This window comes from Acomys minous, assembly GCF_964271855.1.
Source record: "Acomys minous genome assembly, chromosome: 4".
NCBI classification, from domain to species: Eukaryota; Metazoa; Chordata; class Mammalia; order Rodentia; family Muridae; genus Acomys; species Acomys minous.
In genome coordinates this window covers 86,844,230-86,868,697 of record NC_140486.1, presented here as the reverse complement: position 1 = coordinate 86,868,697, position 24,468 = coordinate 86,844,230, and the positions used below count along the sequence as shown (strand labels likewise).

The following is a 24,468-nucleotide window of genomic DNA, read 5'->3' as shown; positions in this document are numbered from 1 at the left end:
AACCCTGCCTCAAAAAAAAAAAAAAAAAAAAAAAAAAAAATCAATAAAAAAAGATGTGTCCTGAGGGGTCGTCTTTTCCTTGTGGTTTTTAACCAAGGTCGTGAGTGCGGAGGCAGCAAGCAAGAGGAGGTTACAGAAAGCTTATACTGGTAACTCAGTATATTTAGGGAGGATGGAAGAGACAAAAGAATTATCTTGGTTCAACCCTCAGAAGAGCTCAAGGCGTCCAAGAGAGTCCAGGCTGTCAGTTTGCTCCCAATCAGACAGCCTAAGGGCAAAGTGCTCATCTTCCTAGGGTCTAAGAAGGTAGAGGGCCTAGCGGGCCTAGTTCTCCCGCCGGCCGAACTCCCAGTCGGTTTCTTGCTCCCGGCAAGCAACGTACGTCCCAGAAGACCCCGGCCTTCTTCAAGGCGTTTTCCCGCCTCCTTTTCCCGTCTTCCCAAACTCTCCCCTGCGCGCAGCGGAAGTGACGTGCGGCGTAGCGGAAGTCCCTGCAGCCGCGGTGTTGTGCTGTGGGGTAGAGACGGATTTGTAAACCTCAGAGTGAGGTTCTACCTGCCGGAGGCCGCTGTGGTGCGGAGACCCCCGGGTGAAGCCACCGTCACCATGTCTGATCAGGTAGCGGGGCCACGGCCTCGGGGCTCACGGCGGTCGGCCGCTGGCTGGGGCTGGGGGGGGTGGTGGTGGTGGAAAGGAGGCGCGGGGGAGGGGATGCGGCTGGCGGGGGGGAGGGGGCTGCCGGTGAGGAGGGGGCCGCGAGGGACGCCGATGGCCTGGCTGAGTCGAGCCGAGCCGCCTGGGATCGCGGGGCTCCGTGGTCCACCCGCCCCCGGCGGCCCTCTCCTCGCTCCCCCCCACTCCCTCCCCACGCTGCCGGCCGCTGCGTCTCTCTCGACGGCTTCCAGGTTTCTCACGGGTCCGCCGGGGGCCAGGCCAGCTCCCTGGTCCCTAAGAGCCACCAGAGGGAAAACGACCGTTTCCTTTCTGAGGACTGATGGCAGAAGCGAGGCCCTAGGCCCAGTTATGTAACGGGAGGGGACTCCCTGACTGCGAGCCTAGGTGGCCCTGAAAAGCGGTTCGACTCCACTTCGGGGTCTTGGTCCCGGACATTGCGGGGCGGCGAGGGAGCCTTGTGTGAGGGGTTCCTGGGAACCCCGAAGACGCTGCTTTCCGTTGTGTTTGCCTGGAAGGCCAGTCCGCCCCTGCTCACTTCTGAGGCTTTTTTTTTTTTTTTAACCCCATCCGGGGGTGCGGAGCGGTCGGCTCTTTCTCTGTACTTTCCATTTCTTACTCGGGATTGGTCTACCAACTCTCCAGTTGCTGGAGCGCGCAGCGTAACCGTGAAACAACAAACTGTTAAAGAGTACCATTACCAGTAAGCCATTTCATCTGGGCATTAACCTGCAGATGATTGGTCCTTTTAAAAATAATAGCACATTTTTTTTGTTCTTTGACAATTTCATACATGTAAACGACATATCTTGAGCATGTGCACCACCAGACTAATATTTTTGAGGATAGTTGCAGGATATTTGCAGAAAGCTGCTAATTAATAATAAAATGCTGTTTGTCATTTTTGACTTTTACTTCTTTAGTGATAATTATTAAACTTTTCCATTCAACTCCACAATGTAATTGAACTTTTACTTTTTATTTTCCTTTTTGTTTTTGTTGTTTGTTTGTTTTTTCTTTTTGGTTTTTTGAGAAACGTTTTCTCTGTGTAGCTTTGGAACTCACTCTGTAGACCAGGTTGTCCTTGAACTTAGAAGGATCCACCTGCTTCTGCCTCTCGAGTGCTGGGATTAAAGATTCCCCACCCCCGTTTATTTTTTGTTTTTTCAAGACAGAGCTTCTCTGTGTAGCCATGGCTGTCCTGGAACTCTGTAGGACAGGCTGTCCCCCAGCTCATAGTGATCCCCCTGTCTCTGCCTCCTGTGTGCCTCACCACAGACTGGCCAGGGTGCTTCTATTTTTATAGCCTACCCATACTGTCGATTAGTTGTGGGTGGATTTACCTATGAGTAATCTGGGTTAATTCCTATTTTGGGATAGAAACTACTTTATGAGAAATCTGCTCAGACGGTTGTTTACTTAGTTACCAGGGAGCAAAGATCAAGTGTAAATGCTTGGTTTCATCCACCTTTTATTTTGGAAGGAACTAGATAGAAAGCTTGTTAGCCTGATGAAAAGGCACCATCAGAAAGAGTTATACAATAAGTTTTAGGATTATTTTTGCTCCAGTTTGAAATCGTCTTGTAAAAAGAAAATGAAGCAAGAAAAAAGGACCCTAGGACACAGGTTGTTTTCAGGGGATCTGTGAAGCCACGCTGTGTTATAGGACTCACTCCCCCAGGATTACTGGGCGTGGACAAAGGGCCTCACATGGGTTGACAGGCAAGCACTATGCCACTAAATCCTTATGTCTCCTTTTTATTTAGTCTAAGTTGCCTAGGTAGGTCTTGAACTTCATTCTGTAGCACAAGATGTCTTTGAACTTGGAGTACTCCTTCTTGGCCCTGCAGTGTAGCTGGGGTTAGAGTTACACTGCCACACCTAGTTGGTGTGTGGTTTATTTTTTTCTCATTCTTTTAAAAGATTTCTTATTATGTATACAGTGCTTTGCCTGCATGTACACCTGCAGGCCCGAGGAGGGCATCAGATCACATTATAGATGGTTGTGAGCCATCTATGGATGGATGTGGTTACTGGGAATTGAACTCAGGACCTCTGGAAGAGCAGACATTGCTCTTAACCTCTGAGCCATCTTTCCAGTCTTTTTGTTTGTTTTGTTTTTTTCGAAAGAGGGTTTCTCTGTGTAGCCTTAGCTGTCCTGGACTCACTTTGTAGACCAGGCTGGCCTCAAACTCACAGTGATCCACCTGCCTCTGCCTCCCGAGTGCTGGGATTAAAGGCGTGCTCCAGCACATCTGGCCCTTAGAATTCTTTCATGGATGCTTAGTGAATTTTTTTAGAAACGGGACCAAAAATTGGGAGCAAATCTTTTCACCTTTCTTTTATTTATTTTTTCCCCTGGATTCTTAACTCTGTAGCCTTGGCTGGCCTGGAACTCCTGAGTGCTGGGATTAAAGATATGTACCACTACACTTGGCAAAACAAGTCCTTTTTAATTGAGCTACACATTAAAACAATTTGCAACAGTATGAAATAGTGCTATTCTTAGGGATTTTGTCTTTTAAAAATGATAAAAATGTATGCTAACATTTTAGGGATTATTATTTAGTTTTCCAAGACAAGGGTTTCTCTGTGTAGCCCTGGCTGTCCTGGAACTTGCTGTGTAGACCAGGCTGCTCTCAGACCGTCTACCTCTGCCTCCCGAGTGTACACCACTGCTTCTTTGTTGATAGGATTTTAAATAATTGAGAGTCTGTTAGTAGATTTAGGAACTGTTGCATTAGGCTGAATGACTATATTATTACATTATTAGTTCCCAGAACAAGTTCTGAATTGAATGTTAAAGATTTAGAGATGCCGGTTAAGTGAATCCTTGCTTCTGAGAGGCTGACTAATAAGTGAGAGCAGGAACCACCAGATACTGCTGTGTAATAGCAAAAGCATGAGACTGAACTGTCTCAGAAGGTAGCCTAGAGTGTATGCTCTCAGGTTGGGGGTGCATTGATAATGTGTGTGTCTTAAACACAAGGATTCCTTGGGTGCTCTAGTGCTCATGTGCGTTTTATTTTCTGAGGCCACTCTTGGAATTGGAAGTTTTTTATCTTGTGCTTAAAATAGTGACTTTAAATAATAATTTCAGGGGCTGGAGAGATGGCTCAGAGGTTAAGAACACTGTCTGTTCTTCCAAAGGTCCTGAGTTCAATTCCCAGCAACCACATGGTGGTTCATAACCATCTATAATGCAATCTGGATCCTCTTCTGGTGGGAATATTGTATAAATAATAAATAAATCTTTAAAAAAAAAAAAGAGAGATAAATAATAATTTCAGGTTTTCTCTTTGTTTTGAGGTGATCTGACTGTGTATCTAAGCTGGTAGTGATCCTGCTGTTTTCGCCTTCCCAAATTTTGGGATTACAAGTGTATGCCACCATGTCCTGCTGTAACTTTAAAATAAGTGGATGTCCTTTCTGGTTTTTCGAGGCAGGGTTTCTCTGTGTAGCCTTTGCTGTCCTGGAATTCAATCTATAAACCAGGCTGGTGATCCACCTGCCTCTGCCTCCTGAGTGCTGGGATTAAAGGCATGAGCCACCACTGAGTAGCGGTAGTAAGAACGAACTTGCAAGCTGGGCATGGTGGTGCATGCCTGAAATCCTAGTATTTGGGAGGTAGAGGCGGGTAGATCGCTTTGAGTTCCAGGCTAGCTTAGTCTACAAAAGCAAGTCCAGGACAGCTAAGGCTACACAGAGAAACCCTGTCTCTTTAAAAAACAAAAACAAAAACAAAAACAAACTTGCAGTTATCTTTAGTCTACCACGTGACTTGTGTTTCTGCTGCTGTAATAGCATTAGTTTCTACAGTGTTCTTTATAGCTTCTTGTTATTAATCTCTGCTGATCCTGGCAACAGTTTCAGTTTGCAGGAAAAAAAAATTGTTGTATATTAAAATGTAAGTTATATATATACCATTCAAATACTAGAGCATGTTAAACTATAGCAGTTAACGTTAGCATCTAGTTAGTAGTGGATATTTTAGTTATTTCATGTCCTAGGAGAGGAGTGCTGTATATTCTGTCATCTTCCTGGATGAGTTAGTGTTGCTAGTAGATATTGCAAACTGCTTATAATGCAACATTTTAATTATAACTTTTATAGTGTATTGAAACAGTGTGATAGGGTAAAAGTGTTCACAGTTGAGTAGTTAGAATTTCAATTTATTTTATTTTATTTTGGGGGTAATAAGACAGGGTCTCTGTAGCCCTGGCTATTCTGGAATGCCTTTTTATGTAGACCAGGATGGCCTCTTGACACCTGAGATTAAAGGTGTACACGTGCACACTCTGAGAGTAAAACATTTTTCAAATAATTGTGATACTCCTATAGTAGTTATGTTAGCTCTGTTATAATGTTTACATATAATATTCCTTACATAAGTATCTTTCTATTTTTTTTTTTCGAGGCAGGGTTTCTCTATGTTAGCTTTGGCTTTCCTGGACTTGCTTTGTAGACCAGGCTGGCCTCGAACTCACAGCGATCCGCCTGCCTCTGCCTTCAGAGCGCTCGGATTAAAGGCATGCGCCACCATGCCTGGCTCTTTTTCTAAGTTTTAAAAAAGATTTATTTCATTTTTATGAGTGCTCTGCTTGCTTGCATGTATGTGTATGTACCATATGCTTGCTTGGGGCCTCTGGAAGTCACAATAGCATCAAGTCTCCTGAACTGGAGTTCAGCATGATTGTGAGCTGCCTTGTGGACTGGGAACTAAGCCTGGCTTGTCCTCTGGAAGAGCAGAGGACATGGAGCCCTCTCTAGCCATGCATTTGGATTGCTGTAGATAATAGTCAAAACATCTTGTGAATATTTTCATAGATAATTGTGATACTCAATTTTTAACAGACTTGTAGGTAAGTTGACAGATTATATTATTGAGCACCTTAGTTTTGTGGTTCAAAACTTGGATATTTCTGGAGAATGTCTTTAGAGATATGTTGTGACCCCTCCCCCTCTTCTTCCTCTTGACTCTTTGCATTTAGTTGCCTTTTTGGAGTTAATGAGGCTCTGAAGGAAAAGACAGGAAGGAAGGAGGAAGGGTGGCGTTCTGGTCTCCTGCTGGATCTAGAGCCAGTTATTTAAAGGTGTGCTGAAACTTAGAGGTGATCAGGAGTCCATGTACTGATTTAAAACAATTTTTTTTTTGAGACAGACCAGGGTGGCTTTGAACTCAGAGTGACCCTTCTGCCTTTGCCTCTGCAACTACATCACACCGCACACACACTGCACTGTGTTTAAAATACGTGGATGAGCTGAGTGTGTTGGCAAATGCCATGATCTCTGTGAAACCCTGTCTCAAGCCACAGAAAAGGGATGGGCAGAATCCCATGGACAGTAGTTTAAGCCTTTTATTATATTTATTTTTGTGGGTATGTGTCTTTGTTTACACACATGCCATGAGTTCACTTGCCGATTAGAGGACAACTTTGTGGCGTTGGCTTTGTTTCCACTGTGAAGTGTTCAGGAGTTGATCTCAGGATGTCAAGCTTGGCAGTACTTTTATTCACTGTTCCATCTTCCTAGCTCACACATGCTACTGCTTTTTGCTTTTTAGTTTTATTTCTGTTTATATGTCCTATGAGTATATACCACATGTGTTTGGGTACCCAAGGAGGCCAGAAGAAGGCATCAGATTCCCTGGAGCTGGAGTTACAATTAGTTGTGAGAGAATTGAACTCCAGTACTTTGCATAAAACCCAAGATCTCTTAATTGCTAAGCTATCTTTCCAGCCTCCCAATGAATGTCATTGTTATATTACATTCCAGACTATTTTTACTGCAAGGCATTTATACAGAGAGGTCTGCCTTTTGAAGTATGTCACAGTAGTTATATAGGCCTTTTTTTTTTTTGAGACAGGTTCTTTTGTTTTGTTTCTGTTTTTTCAAGACACGGTTTCTTTGTGTAATAGCCCTGTAACACAGGCTGCCCTGGAACTCACTGTGTCGACCAGGCTTTGAACTAAAAAGCTCTGGCTGCCTCTGCCTCCGACTGCTGGGATTAAAGGCATGCGTCACCACTGCCTGGCCTGAGGCAGGTTCTTACGTTGTAGCCCTTGCGGGCCTCACACTTGTGGCAGTCTTTCTCCCTCAGCATCCTGAGTGTTGATTACATCTTTGAAGATCCATTGAGTACAGGACTTGCTTTAAAAGTAAGCCAAATGATACTATACTTGTTTATAGTACTTTTTTGTCAGGGTTGCTTTGGGATCGATAGATCTTAGGTTGAATAAGTATGCTGCTAGTTTTTCTCATGAAACAAATGTAGATATAGCTTGTATTTGTGTATAGGTAGGGGAAAATGTCGAAAGAAAAGGTTATTTTATTTCATGTCTCACTAGACAGGTATTAAAGGGCCATTTACACATGGAGAAATAATGGTCCTGTTTGGTTGGTTTTTTGTTTTTTCCCAAGACAGGGTTTCTCTGTGTAGCCTTGGCTGGCCTGGCTGGCCTCAAATTCACAGCAATCCACCTGCCTCCTGAGTGCTGGGATTAAAGGCTGCACTATCACGGCCCGGCATTAACCTAACCTTTAAAGTGAGTTATGGCTTATCTATTCTAGTCCAGATCTTTGTGCTGTTTCATTCAGTTTGACCCATTGCCCACCAAGCCATCTTGCTCAGGCAGTTTTTTGTTTTTGTTTAGTTTCTTCAAGACAGGGTTTCTCTGTGTAACAGCCCTGGCTGTCCTGGACTCACTTTGTAGACCAGGCTGGCTTTGAACTCACAGCGATCCTCCTGCCTCTGCCTTCCAAGTGCTAGGATTAAAGGCCTGGGCCACCACACCCAGATTTAACATTTTAATAATGGATTGAAGAATTAAAGTTGCTCAATTTTATTTTGTTGGGCCTTCCTTAGGAAATAAAGAATATTTTTTAAGTTTAAATGCATTTTATAGTGGAAAATTTTTATTATAGAAAACTTAAATGTGTCTACAGTGCATTTTATAGTTCATAGCTCATTTTATTTTTTTTAAATCTACAGCATCCTGCACCATTCCTTTTTTGTTGTTGGGCTTTCCAGAAAGGGTTTTTCTGTGTAGTCCTAGTTGTCCTTGACTCACTTTGTAGACCAGGCTGGCCTGGAACTCAAAGAGATCCTATTTGTTTTCCGAGCCTGGCTTTCAGGCATTCACATATAAATAGGGCTATAAAATTTTTTTAAATTATAATTACATTATTTTTACCCTTTCCTCCCTCCAAACCATCCCTTTTGCTCTTTGAAATTCCTGGCCTCTTTTTATTTAATTGTTACATGTGTGCGTGTATATTCCCAAGAACATAAATACAACTTACACAGTCTGGATACTGTTACTTGTAAGACTGTTGTTTACTCTTGGCATTCCTTAGTAGTTCTTAGGAGTTCTCGTGAGTTCTCCCTGCCTCATCTGCGTTAGTGTGTCTGCTGCTGTCACCCTTTTCAGGTCTTGTTTAAGCATCCATGTTGATAAGACTTCACGGGTGTTTGGCTTCTGACATTTCTATGAGACACAATCCACAGTCTCACAGCAAACTCCCTGTGAAGGATTTTTTTTTCTTTTAATGTACCTATAGTACTATATCCTACTTCCTTTACTCTCTTTTCTCCCTACTCACCCTCTTATTTATATATTTATTTATTATTTATTATTTTTTTTGTGTGTGAGGGGCAGGGTCTCACTGTGTAGTCCTAGCTGGGCTAGCTTCAAACCACAGAGGTCAGTCTGAATGCTGGGATTGAAGGTTTATGCCACCAGGCCCAGCCTTGTATCCTACTTTTCAAAAGGAATATAATAATGTTTTCAACAATCAAATAGGTACTGGAAAGATGGCTTAGCAGTTAAGAGTACTGGCTGTTCTTCAGAGGGCCCTGGTTTGATTCCCAGCACCCATGTGATGGCTCATAACTACCTGTAACTCCAGTTTTCAGGGCTCCAATGCCCTTTTCTTGCCTCTCTGGGCACTACATGCATGTGGTACATAGACATATGTTCAGGCAAGACTATATGCAAAATAGTATATTAAAAAATAAACCAGGCATACCCCTTTAATCACAGTGCTCAGGAGGCAGAGGCAGGAGGATCTCGAGTTCAAGGCCAGGCTGGTCTACTGTATATGTGGAATGAGCTCCAGGACAGACAGGAGTACATAAAGAGACCCTGTTTCAGAAACCAAAAGAGAAACAAAAGAGTCAAGAAGGAGGAAGAGGAGGAAAAGTATTTTCCCAGAGTTTGTCCGCTTTCAGTAGGAATTAGCAATCCTGCTGGGCATGGTGGCGCAAGCCTTTAATCCCAGCACTGGGAGTCAGAGGCAGGTGGATCTCTGTTGAGTTTAAGGCCAGCCTGGTCTACAAAGTGAGTCCAGGACAGCCAAGGCTACACAGAGAAATCCTGTCTCAAAAAAAAAAAAAAAAAAGAAAAAGAAAAAAAAAGAAAGAAAGAAAAACCGAAAGAAAGAAAGAAAGAAAGAAAAACCAAACCAAAAGAATTAGCAATCCTTATGTAGCTGAAAGGACCAGTAACAAATTAGTTAAATGAAATACTCTATCCATGTGATTGAATTGTTTGTGTACAGACTGCCACGATACATCTTTGTGAAGATCTTCCCCCCTCTCCCCCAAGACAGGGTTTCTCTGTAGCCTTGGCTGTCCTGGACTCCCTTTGTAGACCAGGCTGGCCTCCAACTCACAGAGACCCACCTGCCTCTGCCTCCCAAGTGCTGGGATGAGATTAAAGGCGTGCACCACTGCTCCTGGCTTATTAAGTTCTTTTGACTTTAAATAGTGCATAGTACCCTTATGAATTTTGTACACTTACAAATGCAAACTGTTGTTTTCTAGTTTAGTTCATTTTCCAGAACAGCCATCTGTTCCCATGTTGTTCCTTGGAGAGTTGATAGTGCTTAGTTCCTGGTAATTTCCTTTACCTTTCCAGTTATAAAGAGTCTTAGTGATTCAGCCCTGAAAATTTGTCACTACTTTCTTGTGCTGTGTTGGCTGTAACCTCTTGCTGGCCAAGCCAGTCAGCTCTCTGGAACTGTCCTTTCTTTGATGACCTACTTAGACTGAATGCTTTTATAACTAGTTTTATAACTAGTATCCTCTATTATTCTGTATTGGCTGCTTAAAACAAAACAAAACAGGACAGAGAAGAGAGACTGAGATTACTAAAGGCCCATTCTGGCTGGGCGTAGTGGCACCCACCTTTAACCCCAGCACTTGGGGAGGCAGAGGCAGGCAGATCATTGTGAGTTCCAGGCCAGCCTGGTCTATAAAGCAAGTCCAGGGCAGCGAAAACTACACAGGGGAACCCTGTCTCAAAAAACAAAACAAAAAAACCACTGACCAGACCAAACCTTGCATATATTTCCAAGTCAATGGTTCGCTAGGGCAAAACTCAAGTAGGAACCAACCAGAAGGCAGGAACTGTGAAGCAGCAATCTTGGAGGAATGGAATGCTGGTTACTGGCTTTCTCTCCATGGCTTACTCAGCTTGCTTGCTTGCTTATTATAATTGCTTATTATAATGCAGGACTACTTGCTTAAGAGTGGTACTGCCCGCAGTGGGCTAGGATTTCCTATCAAGGTTACACAGAGAAATCCTGTCTCGAAAAAACAAAACAAAAAAAATATCCGAATGCCTCTGCCTCCCAGTGCTGGACCGCCACCACCTCCATCTTCTGTTTCTTCTTCTTTAGTGAATGGGGAGTTTGAAGAGCAGTTGAGTGGTGGAGAAGTAAATGCTCTCTGTATTCTCTGGTGCAGACTCAATTACTTGGGGAAATGTAATGGGTTCTCATAAGTAACTTAACATAGTATTTGGGAAATTTTAATCTGGAAAAAATTTTTTTCAGGAGGCAAAACCTTCAACTGAGGACTTAGGGGATAAGAAGGAAGGAGAATACATTAAACTCAAAGTTATTGGACAGGTGAGTTTCATTATTTTCTCCCTTGACATTCCTCCAGTGTGTGAACACATAGGAAAAATACTAAGTAAGACAAGTTACTTAAAATTGCGGGTTCTTTCTTTTTCTTTTTTTTAAATTGCATTTTCACTTTCTGTACATGTATCTGTTGGGGGTAAAAGAAGCTGATACTGATTGTTTTCAAGGGAGCATCTCACTATGAAGCCCTTGCCTGGTCTTGAACTTAATGGGTTGACTGGGCTGACTTCAAACTATAGAGATCCATCTGCTTTTTCCTCCAAGTGCTGGAATTAAAAAGGTGCCAGCAGGGCCAGGCGTGGTGGTACACGCCTATAACCCCAGCACTCGGGAGGCAGAGACAGGCAGGTTGCTGTCAATTTGAGGCCAGCCTGGTATATGAGTGAGTTTAGGACAGCCAAGGCTACACAGAGAAACCCTGTCTCTAAAAACAAAAACAAAACAACCAAAAAAGTGCTTGTTATTTGAGATAGGGTTTCTCTATGTGTAGCCTTGCCTATCCTGGGCTTGCTTTGTAGACTGGCCTCAAACTTAGAGATCGGCCTGCCTCTGCCTCCTGGGCGGTGGGATTAAAGGTGTGCCCTACCAGTGCCCTGCTACTGAAATACACTGTTATCATCCAGGGTTGCAAAGATTTATGCCTGTTCTTTCTTCTGAAAGTTTTACAGTTTAGCTCTTAGAGTTACATCTTTTATTTTATATATATATATATTTTTTTTTTTTTTGGTTTTTCAAGACAGGGTCTCTCTGTGTAGCCTTGGCTGTCCTGGACTCACTTTGTAGTATCTTTTATTATTATTTTTCAGTTATTTTTGTATGAGTGTTTTCCTAGGCCATTAGTTAAAAAGACCACCTTTGCAGAGCCTGATAGTTTAGGCCTGTAATCCCAGCTACTTGAGGTTAAATAAGTTAGAAGAATCTCAGTTTTAAGGCCTGCCTAGGATGAAATGCCATCATGGATGCCTAAAAAAAAACCTAAACAAAGACATCACCAGGACATTCTAACATGGAAGGGGGAACACTCATACGGCCCAACACTATACAAAGAGCTGTGGGCAACTAAGGGATTCTGACAGTGGGAGAAATAGTCTTCTTCAGGAAGAGTGGCCGCGAACTGGTTATATAATACCAGTAGTCAGCCCCGAAATCATCTAGATACAAGTAACGTTGTACATACTGAGCAGATTCTGTGTGTGTGTGTGTGTGTGTTTTTTTTTTTTTTTTTGGTTTTTTGGTTTTTCAAGACAGGGTTTCTCTGTGTAGCCTTGGCTGTCCTGGACTCACTTTATAGACCAGGCTGGCCTCGAACTCACAGCGATCCGCCCGCCTCTCAGATTCTGTTTATATATTTAGGATTATGTGTGTGTGCATGTGTTTAACGACAGTAAAAGAAAAGTGAGAGGCCATAAATTTGAGAGAAAGGGAGGTGTACAAGAGGGCTTGCATGAGGAAAGGTGAGAATGATGGAATTATATTTTAATTTCAAAACATTAAAAAAAGAAGTGGCTGGGATCATAAACTCAGAGGTAGAATAACTATCTAGCATGTAGGCCCTGGGTTCAACCTACCAGTTCCACAAAGGCACCTTTTCACATTAAACTGTCTTAGCAGAGAGATGGCAGGAATCAACTAACTATAGGTACGAGTTTATTTCGTTCCATTGATCTTTCCCCCACCCCTCCTTTTGAGACAGGGTTTCTCTGTGTAACAGCCATGGCTGTCCAGAGATCCACCTGCCTCTGCCTCCCATGTGCCGGGGCTAAAGGCATGCATCAGCCCCCCCTCCCCTTTTTTTTAAGGACAGAATCAAATTGTGTAGCCCAGGCTGCGCTAGAACTTAAAGTGTAAGCAAGATTGGTCTTGAACTTATGTCTCCTCCTCCTGAGTGCTGGTATTACAGACATGAGCTATTGTGTCTGGCTTGGAATTGTATTGCATTAGGCATGCTGTAGGTATTTTTATCTTCTTATGAAATTATAACCATGGACATATTAAATATGCTAATATGTACATTTGTGAACATGTGTATTCACAGGGATTGGTTTTAAAATTTTATGATAATGCAAATGCTAGGTTTTTCTTTTTTCTTTTTCTGATTATTATTTGCTTGAAAATCTGGGTAGAAGAAAAGTGTCTGTAGTTAAATCATTTTAATAGGAGGCATGCTGGGGATTGAATGTCAGATCTTACGTATGCAAGGCAAGTACTCCACTAGCTCCAAACCTTCAGTTTGACTTACTGAAGTTCATTCATGTTTCTGATAACAGATTTAGTGAGTCACTTAGTGGTAGAAAAGCTGTGCTTTGATTGCTTGTGAAGGTTTGTAACAGTTCATTTTCATTTTCACAGTATTTATTTTGATGTATATGCTGTAATGAAAGAATGTATCCTTTGACATACAAACTTATACTAATAATTTTGATACCTAAAACATCTTTGTTTTACTAATTTTTATAATGGATTGTTAAAAAGTAACTTGGAATTTGGTTAGACTGTTTTAGTGAAACTAGTTAGGAATAGTAAAAAGAATATTTTGGTGGAAAACTATAATTGACAAGGCATAATTAAATGGTTAGGTTCAAGTAACTAAGTAATGTAGACAAAGAAGGAATAATGTTTCCCTTTATCTCCTTAGGATAGCAGTGAGATACATTTCAAAGTGAAAATGACAACACATCTCAAGAAACTCAAAGAATCATACTGTCAAAGACAGGTCTGTATATTATGACATTAAAGACAGTGCTTTGCCAAAAGACATTCTGTTCACAATGCTTTACCAGAAGACATTCTATTTTCATTATTAGGAGCTTAAGGAAAACACCCTAATGTTATCAGTTATCACATTTCAAAGTTTGCATTAATGAATATAGAATTAGTTTGAAAGTAGTTGGTTTTACTTACTACTACTAAAATGAATATTTTTGTCCAGATGGTTTGCTTCTGTATATAAACATAAAGACATGCCTTTTTTTTGTGATTACTGTGAAATTTCCCTGTGATTCTATTGAGTTTTATGTCTCATATCAAATTTAAATCTATAATTAGTATAATTTCTTGGCTGGAAACATGGCTCAGCACTTAAGAGCACTGACTGCTCTTCCAAAGGACCTGGGTTTAATTCCTAGCACCCACTTGGTGGCTCACAACCCTCTGCGACTCCAATCCTAGAGGATCTGATGCCTTTCTGTGAGTACTGCACAGTGATGGGCAGACATACAGGCAGGCAAAACACCCCCATACATAAAAACAAACAAACAAACAAATAAGTGCTTAAAAATATTTCTACTTCTTCTTTTGTTTGTTTTGTTTTGTCTTTTGTTTTTTCGAAGCAGGGTTTCTCTGTATAGCCTTGACTGTCCTGGACTCACTTTGTAGATCAGGCTGGCCTGGAACTCACAGTGATCCACCTGCCTCTGTCTCCCAAGTTGTTGGGATTAAAGGCGTGTGTCACCCTGCTTGGCCAATACATACGTCTTATACTTACAAATAATAAAATTTGGGAAAATGTTCAAGATCATCTTCAGCTACATAAAATGTTCCAGGACAACCGAGGCTACATAGTGAGACCCTGCCTCAAATACACAAATACCTGTAAATAAGAAAAATGAGCCGGGCGTGGTGGCGCACGCCTTTAATCCCAGCACTCGGGAGGCAGAGGTAGGCGGATCGCTGTGAGTTCGAGACCAGCCTGGTCTACAAAGTGAGTCCAGGACGGCCAAGGCTACACAGAGAGACCCTGTCTCGAAAAACAAAAAAACAAAAACAAAAACAAAAAAGAAAAATGAGGCTGGGCGTGGTGGTGCGCACTTTTAATCCCAGCACTAGAGAGGCAGAGGCAGGTGGATCATTGTGAATTCCAGGCCAGCCTGGTCTACAAAGAGAGTTCCAGGACAGCCAAGGCTACACGGAGAGACTCTGTCTTGAGAAAAAAAAAAAAGAAAAGAGAAGAAAAGAACGTAATGTAATTTGTGCTGGTGTGGTAAAATAGACCTGTAATCCCAACACAGATGGCGTAATGCAGACAGGAGATGAGGAGGTCAAGGCTATCTTCTGCTGCATGGAAACCCTGTCTCATAAAACTAAAAGCAAAACAAGAAGGAAACAAAACACAGAGATAACCAAGGTTGAACTTTTTGTTTGCTTGTTTTTGAGACAGGGTCTCTATGTAGCCTTGGCTATTCTGGAACTTACTATGTAGACCAGGCTAGCCGAGAACTCAGATACCCTTTTGCCTTTGCCTCCTGAGTGCTGGAATTAAAGGTGTATGTCACCACAGTTGGTATATTTTAATTTCTTTGTAATTTTTTTTTTCAGAGACAGTGTTTTAAACACCCCCAGATAAAAATGTTTAAGTTAAATAGTTTTTTAAATTAAATTTTATTAAAAATATACATACGTACATACATACATATATGTATGTATACATACACATACACAGAAACACACCCACATACATACATCTTTTGGGGCATTTAGACCTAACCTGTCCTATATATTGTGCACACACACACATTCACACTGCTGTGCCTTAGCTAGCTAGCTCTTTTGCATTATCCAATTCTTCAGATTCTTGTTTGTTTTTTGTTTTTTTGTTTTTCAAGACAGGGTCTCTCTGTGTAGCCTTGGCTATCTTGGACTCGCTTTGTAGGCCAGGCTGGCCTCGAACTCACAGTGATCCACCCGAGTGCTAGGATTCAAGGCATGTGCCACTACGCCCAGCTTAGATTTAATGTTTAAAACTAGTTTTGCTTATATAGTTAGAAGCTAATACAGGCATACACATATCCAAGACCTTTCCTTTTATGCTAGCTCAAAGGGGGAAATGAACACAATAGGGTTGAGAAGACAGGCTTATTGGTCGTTCTGAGATAAAATTCTTAACTAGCTTCTCTTACCCACAGGCCTTACAAAAATGAAGATGAGGTGATAATACCTTCTTGAGTCTTTGCAAAGAAAATCCTGGCCATGTGTGGTGGCGCACGCCTTTAATCCCAGCACTTGGGAGGCAGAGGCAGGCGGAGCTCTGTGAGTTTGAGGACAGCCTGGTCTACAAAGAGAGTTCCAGGGCAGCCAAGGCTACACAGAGAGACCCTGTCTCGGTAAAAAAACAAACAACAAAAACGTACAAACAAAAAGAACATTATGGCTATATAAAGTACTTGGTACACGAAGGCCTTCCTAACAAATAATTAGTCCCCATTATATGATGATTATAATTGAATCAGCAATCTAATCCTATGATCTATATGGCCTTTTAAGCTTTTCATGTTTCACAATCTTCTGCTTTTTCTTTTTTTAGTCTTTTGAGACAGGGTTTCTCTGTGTAAACCTGGCTGTCCTGGAATTCATTCTGTAGACCAGGCTGGCCTTGGAGACCCACCTGCCCCTGCCTCCCAAGAACTGTGATCAAAGGTGTGCACCACCACCACCACCACCACAGCCTGGTAGATATTTATTTGGTTGGTTGGTTGGTTTTTTGCATTTTTTGAGATAAGCTTTCTCTTTGTAGCCTTGGCTATCCTGGACTCACTCTGTAGACCAGGCTGGCCTCGAACTCAGAGAGATCTGCCTGCCTCTGCCTCCCTGAGTGTTGAGATTACAGGCATGCACCACTACGCCTGGCATAACCTAAGATTTACACACACTTTCTTTTTTCTTTTTTTTTTTTTTTAGGGTGTTCCAATGAATTCACTCAGGTTTCTCTTTGAAGGTCAGAGAATTGCAGATAATCATACTCCAAAAGAAGTAAGTATTTTTTTCTTTCCTGAATCAAAAGTTTGAAATAAAAATAGGATTTTGAAGAAAAAAAAGAAAAAAGAAAATAAAAAGGATTTTGGATAAAAACGGTTAGGGTTGGACATGTGCTTAGTATGCAAGTGTTCCAGAGTTTGATCCCTAGTACCAAAATGAAAGAGAAAAAGGGAATAGTTTTTAAATTTTATTTATTATGTGTATGTGTATTTGAATGCACACATAGGTCCATGGGGGCCATCATGCATATATGGGAGTCATTCCGATCCATGGGCATCTTGGGGGTGGGTTCTATGCCCATTTCAACAACCTGGGGACAAAAAAGTTCCTTGGAGCTGAGAGGTTATGAGTACTTACTGCTTTTTCAGAAGACCTGGTTTCAGTTCTCAGCACCCACATGATGGTTGATGAATCATCTATAACTCCATTTCTGAGGGATATGATGCCCTCTTCTGACTCCCCTGTGCACCAGGCAGCAAAACACCCATAAACACACAAAGAACACCCCCCTCCCCCCGCCGCCCCCAACCCAGGGTTTCTCTTTGAAGCCGTCTTTCCTGGAACTCTGTAGACCAGGCTGGCCTTGAACTCAGAGATTTGCCTGCCCCTACCTCCCACGTGCTGGGATTTAGAGGCGTGTGCCATCATTGCCCTGCTTGGTTTTTTGCTTTGTTTTGTTTTGAGACAAGGTCTCTTACAGATCCCTGGCTATGCTTGGCTTTTGTTTTTTGCTGTTGTTGTTGTTCTCACTATGTGTCTAGCCTTGGCTGTCCTGGAACTCACTTTGTAAACAAGCTTGTCTCAAACTCAACAAGGTCGGCCTGCTACTGCCTCCCTAGGTGCTGGGATTAAAAGGTGTGTTGGCTGCCTTTGTTTTTGAGACAAGGTCTAGGTAGATGGCCTAGGTAATCCTCAAACTTAAAATGCCTGCCACAGTCTCCATCACATCGAGCTTTTTAAATTGTTAATGCTCTTTAGATGAAAAGTATTCTTTTTCCCCTTCTAGTTTTTTGTTTGTTTGGGTTTTCAAGACAAGGTTGCTATATAGTCCTTGTTGTCCTGGAACTCACTGAATAGACCAGGCTGGCCTGAAACCCACAGAGATTTATCAGCCTGCCTCTGCCTTCTTCTAGTTGTTCAGATACTTTCTCTCTCCTCTCTCTCTTCCTCCCCCCCCCCCCCCCTTTCTGGATACAGGGTTTCTCTGTGTAGCCTTGGCTGTCCTGGACTTGCCGTGTAGACCAGGCTGGTCTCAAATTTACGGTGATCTGCTTGCCTCTGCCTCCCAAATGCTGGGGTTAAAGGCGTGTGCCAACATGCCCAGCCTTTTCAGACAATCTTATATTGTCCAGGTTGGCCTGGAACTAACTGAAAATGACCTTGGAACTCCGTATTCCTCTTCCACCTCCCCCGTGGTAGCATCTCAGAATAATATTTTCATTTTTAGAAGCTTATTAATTACAGGTGACATAAGTATCTTCTTGTACCATATAATAGTGGCTATATAATTGCAGCCAAATAAAAATAATGCTTTTGGAGGCTGGAGAGATGGCTCAGCAGTTAAGAGCACTGGCTTCCTCTTCCAGAGGTCCTGAGTTCAATTTCCATCAACACATGGTGGCTCATAGACATCTATAATGAGATCCCGTGTCCTAGTCTAGTGTTCAGGCATAACGCCGTATATGTAATAAATAGATAAAATATTAAAAATGAAAAGTAATGCTTTTATAGTCTAGTATTAACATATTTTTCCTTTCTTCTAGCTGGGGATGGAGGAAGAAGATGTGATTGAAGTTTATCAGGAACAAACGGGGGGTCACTCGACGGTTTAGATAATTCTTTTTATTTTTTTCCCTTTTCCCTCAATCCTTTTTTATTTTTAAAAATAGTTCTTTTGTAATGTGGTGTTCAAAATGAAAATTGAATACTGGCACTCCACCTCTTTAGAGCATCTGGTAATCTGAATTCTAGTGTTCAATATTCATTACTGGTTGTTTTTGTTGTGCTGACTTTTGGTGATCAGACCTCAGCTCCCTTAATATTGCCCTTCTTCTTTTAAAAACTTTGATGTGTGCACAGAGAGGCCACCCTTTTCAGGACTGTGCATTTTCAGGTTTGTGATGGTAGACCGGCCAGTGCGAGCTTTCCTGTGACCTCCCAGTTGGCCCTGAAGTTCCAGCATGTGCTTGCTTCACTCCTGGACTGTGATTTTCAGTGGGAGGTGGAAGTTTTTCAGAGAACTGAACTGTGGAAAAATGGCCTTTCCTCAGCTTGAAGCTACTCTTAAAATCTGAGGGTCTGGACCAAAAGAAGAACAACATGTTGTAGTCAAGGTGACAGATACAGTGAGAGGAACAACTAACTACAAAGAAGGCCTCACTGGAGAGAAAGTGTCTTGAGGAGGACAGTCTTGTCAGAAGATCCCAGGAAAGTTCTAATTTTCATCAGTTAATAAAGTTACTTATGCAGAAGTGTACGCAACAGACACTGTTCCTTCTGATTCTGTTTGTACTTTTTGGCCTGGGACATGGGTTTTCAAGGGACATCGTCTGTACCAGCTTCATTAAAATAAACAATATTTGTAAAAACCGTACTAAAGCTCTTTATTTTAGTCATGTAGAGATAAAAGTGAAAATGCCCCATTAGGATTTTCTTGCACAAGTCTATTTCTTTAGTAATGTAATGAGCTTAGTGACGTGGAAGCAGTGGAGTTCTGTCTGAATTAAGCACTAAGTTACGCTCACACACTCAGTGCAGTGTCTTTCTAGATTGTGCTATTCCTGGATAGTGCACATTCGATACCCCTACTGGTTTTATTTTTTTCCCTTTTAGAATAATTTTTTTATAATATTTATTATTTATACAGTATTCTGCCCCGATGTGCGCCTGCCCACAGATCTCATTACAGATGGTTGTGAGCCACCATGTGGTTGCTGGGAATTGAACTCGGGACTTTTGGAAGCGTGAACGGTGCTCTTAACCTCTGAGCCATATCTCCAGCCCCTAGGATAATTTTTTGTTTTTTCTTTTTTTTTGGTTTTTCGAGACAAAGTTTCTCTGTGTAGCCTTGGCCATCCTGGACTCACTTTGTAGAACAGGCTGGCCTTGAACTCACAGCAATCCGCCTGCCTCTGCCTTCCGAGTGCTGGGATTAAAGGTGTGCGCCACCACACCCAGCCTTAGGATAATTTTTAAATCCCAATGAATCACAGAATATTATGTGTGTGTGTTCATATCTAATTTCATGCTGTCCTAAATACAGTGCCATCTGACTAGCAAATAAAAACCTATCTTAGGTGCATTTTATAAATTGTTACTGCTTAGGTAACCTGCTCAAAAAGCAGATTGCCGGCCTGGAGGGATGACCCAGCGCTTAAATCACTGGCTGTTCTTCCAGGGGACCCAGGTTCAATTCCCAGCACTCCCATTGCAGCTCACAACAGTCTATAACAGTCTATAACTATATGTGCAGTCAAAATACCAACATACATAAAATAATAACTTCTAAAAAGCAGATTGCCCGAAAACTCTTGTATTTGACCCTAACTTTAATTTGTATTGTACAAATTGGAGCTTTTAGATTGTCATCTGGTATTTACTATTATATTCCTTAAATAGTAACTGGAAATTAGGTTGTAGAAAGTCTTTTGAGCTGTATCATTTGTTAAGATCAACCAATCTGGTTGGTTGAGCCATCCAGAATTCATTAATATAGTTAAGCATCTGGATTTTGTTGGCATCTCTAAATGAAGGCTCTCGGCATTTAGTGGTAAAGGTGAGTTTTTGTAGAAATAATTTGGAGGGGTCTTCTACAGAAATTACACTCTGTTGTTGGTCTAAAGTATATTCAATGGATATAGTAGTGCTGTTAAAATAAGACACTTGGAAGCAACAATGTAATAGTATTTGAAAAGGACCCCAAGGAGTATTTAGCAGCCACTCTGGTGCTTGAGTGTCGTGTCCTATTTTGCACTTTGAGGAGTGAGAATTTCCTTATAAAATAGCTCATTTTGCTCAGTTGAACATGTGTCAAGTGATTCCGAACGCCTTCGATTTAGATACCCCAGGATAAAGTGGTTTTGCCTTACAGAGGGACTTTTTCTTCTCTCTCTCCTCTCTCTCCCCCTCCCTTCTTTTTTCTTTCCTTTCCTTTCTCTCTCTCTCTCTCTCTCTCTCTCTCTCTCTCTCTCTCTCTCTCTCTCTCTCTCTCTCTCCTCATTTTGTAGACCAGGCTGGCCTCAAACTCACAGCACTCCACCTGCCTCTACCTTCGTGGGTGCTGGGATTACAGGCGTGTGCCCGGTTTAGAGGGATTTCTAATATGATTAGTGCCTCTCAACTAATGCAGAATTACTGCATAACAACTTCTTCCAGTCAACAGTTGAGCACATTGAAATGCATTGACCATCCTAAGACTTAGTGCCCCCAGCTGGATCTGTGGAATGCTAATTTAAGCACCAAGGCTTTTGAAGTTAGGTAGTTCTAAAGGACACAGATGGATTTAAATAAGTAAAAAGGTTGCGGAGTGTGTAGGAATGCTGGGAGAGAGCTTCCAGGGTAAAGAAAGTCCTAGGTATGGGCTGAGGTAAGCCAGATGAAAAGGAACTAGTGGACTCAGGCTGGAGCTTTATTATAAAAGTGTAGCTTTTTCTCTCACCACTTCCCAACTTACTCTGCTTGTAGCCTTAGGGCTTGGGGGTTTGTAGGAACTGGAAATACGAGTAGACCCATGCTCTGGAAACGTTCTGTGTCCACTGCAGGCCACTGGCTTCCTTAAAGAGTTCTTGAAAATGAAGGTGTTTCTCCAAAGCAGCTTTTTGCCTAAGGAAACAACCCCACCCCCAGTTCCAGAAATGAGTAAGCATTCTGTCTTTTAAGTTGGTAGGGTTTGGGGTTTGAGCCGTTGGTTGTGGGTTTAGTGGACAATCGTATGATTGATTGTGGGGTTTAGTGGAAGATTACTTGAGGCATCATGAGATTCCTACTAGAAAAGTAAAAAGGAAGGCATAATTAATTGCCAGTTCTTATGGTAGCTCACAGGCATCTATAATGTGATCTGATGCCCTTTTCTGGCCTACAGGGATACAAGCAGAGTACTGTATACATAATAAATAAATCTTTTTTTTCCAAAGTAAATATTTATTTTTATTTTATTTTTTCAGAGCTGAGGACCGAACCCAGGGCCTAGCACTTGCTAGGCAAGCGCTCTACCACTGAGCTAAAATCCCAACCCTCAGAAATAAATATTTTTTTTTTCCTTTTGGTTTTTGGAGACAGGGTTTCTCTGTGTGGCCTTGGCTGTCCTGGACTCACTCTGTAGACCAGGCTGGCCTCAAACTCACAGCGATCCACCTGTCTCTGCCTCCCGAGTACTGGGATTAAAGGCGTGCGCCACCACCGCCTGGCTGAATGAATAAATCTTTAAAAAAAACCAAAAAACCCAGTTCTTAAACTTGTGTTGCTGGTAGGGATTCCCTTGCTTGCTTGTTTTAGTTTGGTTTAGTTTTTATTTTGTTGAGATAGGGTCTCTCTATGTAGCCCTGGCTGTCTTGGAAGTTGCTATTTAGACCAAACTGGCCTGGAAACTCACAGATATCCACCTGTCTCCCCATTTCCTGAGTGCTGGGATTACAGTGGACTCTCTTGCTTTAGAGATGAGGAAACAGCAGTGAAAGTCAGGGGCAGACATCACAGATGTAGCTGAAGTGAAGGCGGTTGGCACTGAGTTCGAGTCCTGGTTGGGGTGAGGCTAGCCATTACTCGGTTAGTTGCTTGGTTTCCTTCTCTCAGCTACCTGGATTCATTTTACGTAAACACTCTAGTACCCCAATAATGACTGTCAGTTTTTCTCGGAAAGCTGGGGTTCTAGTAGCTTGCTTTTTGTCTTGTTACTACTGCCATGACATGTGCGCTACACTACTGAGGCTGAGTTAGCACTTCCCAGTGGCCTATTGCAACTCTCCTAACAGCTGGACAGAGGCTAGGGAGGAGCAGTGAGAGGTTTGGTGCCTTCTCTTTCTGGACCTCTTAAAGAGTATTATTCAATTGTGGAATTAAATACTGTCCCCTGGGGAGAAGTATTTTCATGTAATCACGGGGACACGATTTTCCAGGTTGTCACTTTATCCTTCAAGAGGTTGTACCTCTTCCGTCGGTTTTGAGAGGCTCTTACTGCAGCTCCCCTAGTTCCGAGAGCCCTTTTGCTTCTGCCTGCCTAGTGCTGGGATGAGAGGCCTGCGCCACCACAGCCAGCTCACCTTCCAGTGTCGGTGACTGCAAAGGGTTGGTGGCGCTCTTGGCCCCAGGTGACTTACTTGGAGTAGTTTCTTCTAATGTGACACCCATGAGGTCTGCTCTCGGTTACCTCCCTGACTTCATCCGAAGTACCAGCTCTTCACCCCCCTTCCTGCAACGCTCGGCTGCTTATTCATTCAACATGTCAGCCTCATTTCTGTTCTCACACACTGTTCTCTTACTGCTGTTTCCTGACGTATTCACCTACGTTCTTCTGTGGTTAACTTCATATTATTAAAATCACCCTTAAGTGACGTCCCTTGTGAGAGGCAAGTTCTGGACTGCCAATCTAAAATATATTTCCTGTCACATATTTTTTAAAAGATTATTTATTATTTTTTTATTTTGTTTTGTTTTGTTTTGAGACAGGGTTTCTCTATGTAGCCTTGGCTGTCCTGGAACTCGGAACTCTCTTTGTAGACCAGGCTGGCCTCGAATTCACAGTGATCCGCCTCCCTCTGCCTCCCAAGAGCTGGGATTAAAGGCATGTACCACACCACTGCCCGGCTATTTATTTATTATTATTTATACAGTGTTCTGTCCACATGTATGCCTGCACGCCAGAAGAGGGCATCAGGTCACATTATAGATGGCTGTGAGCCACCATGTGGCTGCTGGGAATTGAACTCAGGACCTTTGGAAGAGCAGTCAGCGTTCTTAACCTCTGAGCCATTTCTCCAGCCCTCCTGTCACATCTTTAAAGTTTTCTGTATAACATTTTGTTGCTCGGTTAAAAAACAAAATATTTTCTTGTTCAGCCTCTCTCCATCCTACCCTTAGAACGTGAATACCTACCTAGTTCTGAACTCCTAGTCTCTACTGTTTGCATAATGGGTCTTGGTATTGGCCAAAGTCACTGACTGACTGGTCCTGATGGAGATCTTGCTCCTCTGTCACTGGGGAGGTGAAGCCAGCGCACAGTGCAGACATTCTACCACCCTGCTGCTCACTAGCTCTGGGGTTCAGTTGTTGTTCTGCTTTGATTCACTTTTATCTGTAAACCAGGAGATCAAGATAAATGATCTCTCATATAGCTCCAATACAAATTCTATGAGACAGAATCCTGCGCTGTTGGCAGCTGGAGATGGCTCTTTGTGTTTTACTTTTCTAGCTATGCGTGTAGGGGGTGAGAACTGCTCGCTTAAAGGCACTGCCAGGTCAGCAGCGTTGGCACTGGGCCCTCGAGCCTCCTAACGGGCCCTGGCGGCAGCTGGCTTGTCCCTCTCCAGTACCTACCTGGTTTGTTCCTCAGCTAGTTTCGTGGCTTCTTCCAGGGCCAGCCTTGCTGCTTCCTCTTCCCGCTGCCTCCTCTCCTCAGCCTCCCGCCTCGACTTCTCTTCCGCTTCTTGTTTCTGCCGCTGGTACTCCAGCAGCTCTTCTTCAGCCATTTCCATCAGGCGCTTCTGTTCTTCTGCTAACTGCAGTTCTAGTTCCTTCTTCTGCCTTTGCTTCTCCGCCTCTGCAGAATAGAAAGCTGGGCTCAGCGGGGGCACCACCAGAGCCGCATCGAGGGCACCACCAGAGCCGCAGTAAGACACCACCGGAGCCTCAGTGAGGCACCACTAGAGCCGCAGCGGGGGGCACCACCAGAGCCCCTGGTGTTTCTGGTCTACTTTGCTAATCTGCTACAGCCTCTGGGTTTACTAATCCAAGTCCCCTGTCAAAGCCTTAGGGAAGCTTTCCTCAGGGTCTGCTGCCTTCACAGGGTGGTGTGCTGGATGCGTGCGGAGGAGTGTCAGGTCAGCATTGAGAGAAACATTTCTACTTGACTAGACTCTAGAGTTGCCCTCGGCACCATCTGCTGCACTTTCTACCCTCGTCCTG

General features: G+C 42.8%; 2 protein-coding genes across 3 annotated transcripts in view; one reads left to right on the top strand and one right to left on the bottom strand.

The window, feature by feature from the left end:
- Positions 1-470: 470 nt before the first annotated feature.
- SUMO1 (small ubiquitin like modifier 1) lies at positions 471-18,938 on the top strand. 2 transcript variants are annotated; one of them, XM_084778723.1, is made up of 5 exons: positions 471-618; positions 10,510-10,584; positions 13,235-13,312; positions 16,273-16,344; positions 18,114-18,938. In XM_084778723.1, exons 1-5 carry the CDS (start codon positions 607-609, stop codon positions 18,180-18,182), a joined length of 306 nt encoding a protein of 101 aa, XP_084634849.1. In that variant the 5' UTR covers positions 471-606; the 3' UTR covers positions 18,183-18,938. The 2 variants fall into 2 exon arrangements, with proteins under 2 accessions (XP_084634849.1, XP_084634848.1); XM_084778722.1 differs by lacking the exon at positions 471-618 and adding an exon at positions 754-1,020.
- Positions 18,939-20,964: 2,026 nt separating this feature from the next.
- The window catches only part of KIAA2012, a 115,554-nt gene continuing 112,050 nt past the window's right edge, over positions 20,965-24,468 (bottom strand). The window contains exons 20-21 of the mRNA XM_084778671.1: positions 23,881-24,103; positions 20,965-21,171 (exon numbers count right to left, since the gene is read on the bottom strand). Coding sequence (XP_084634797.1) covers positions 21,036-21,171; positions 23,881-24,103 — 359 coding nt within the window. The 3' untranslated portion in view covers positions 20,965-21,035. The remainder of the gene's footprint in view (positions 21,172-23,880; positions 24,104-24,468) is intronic.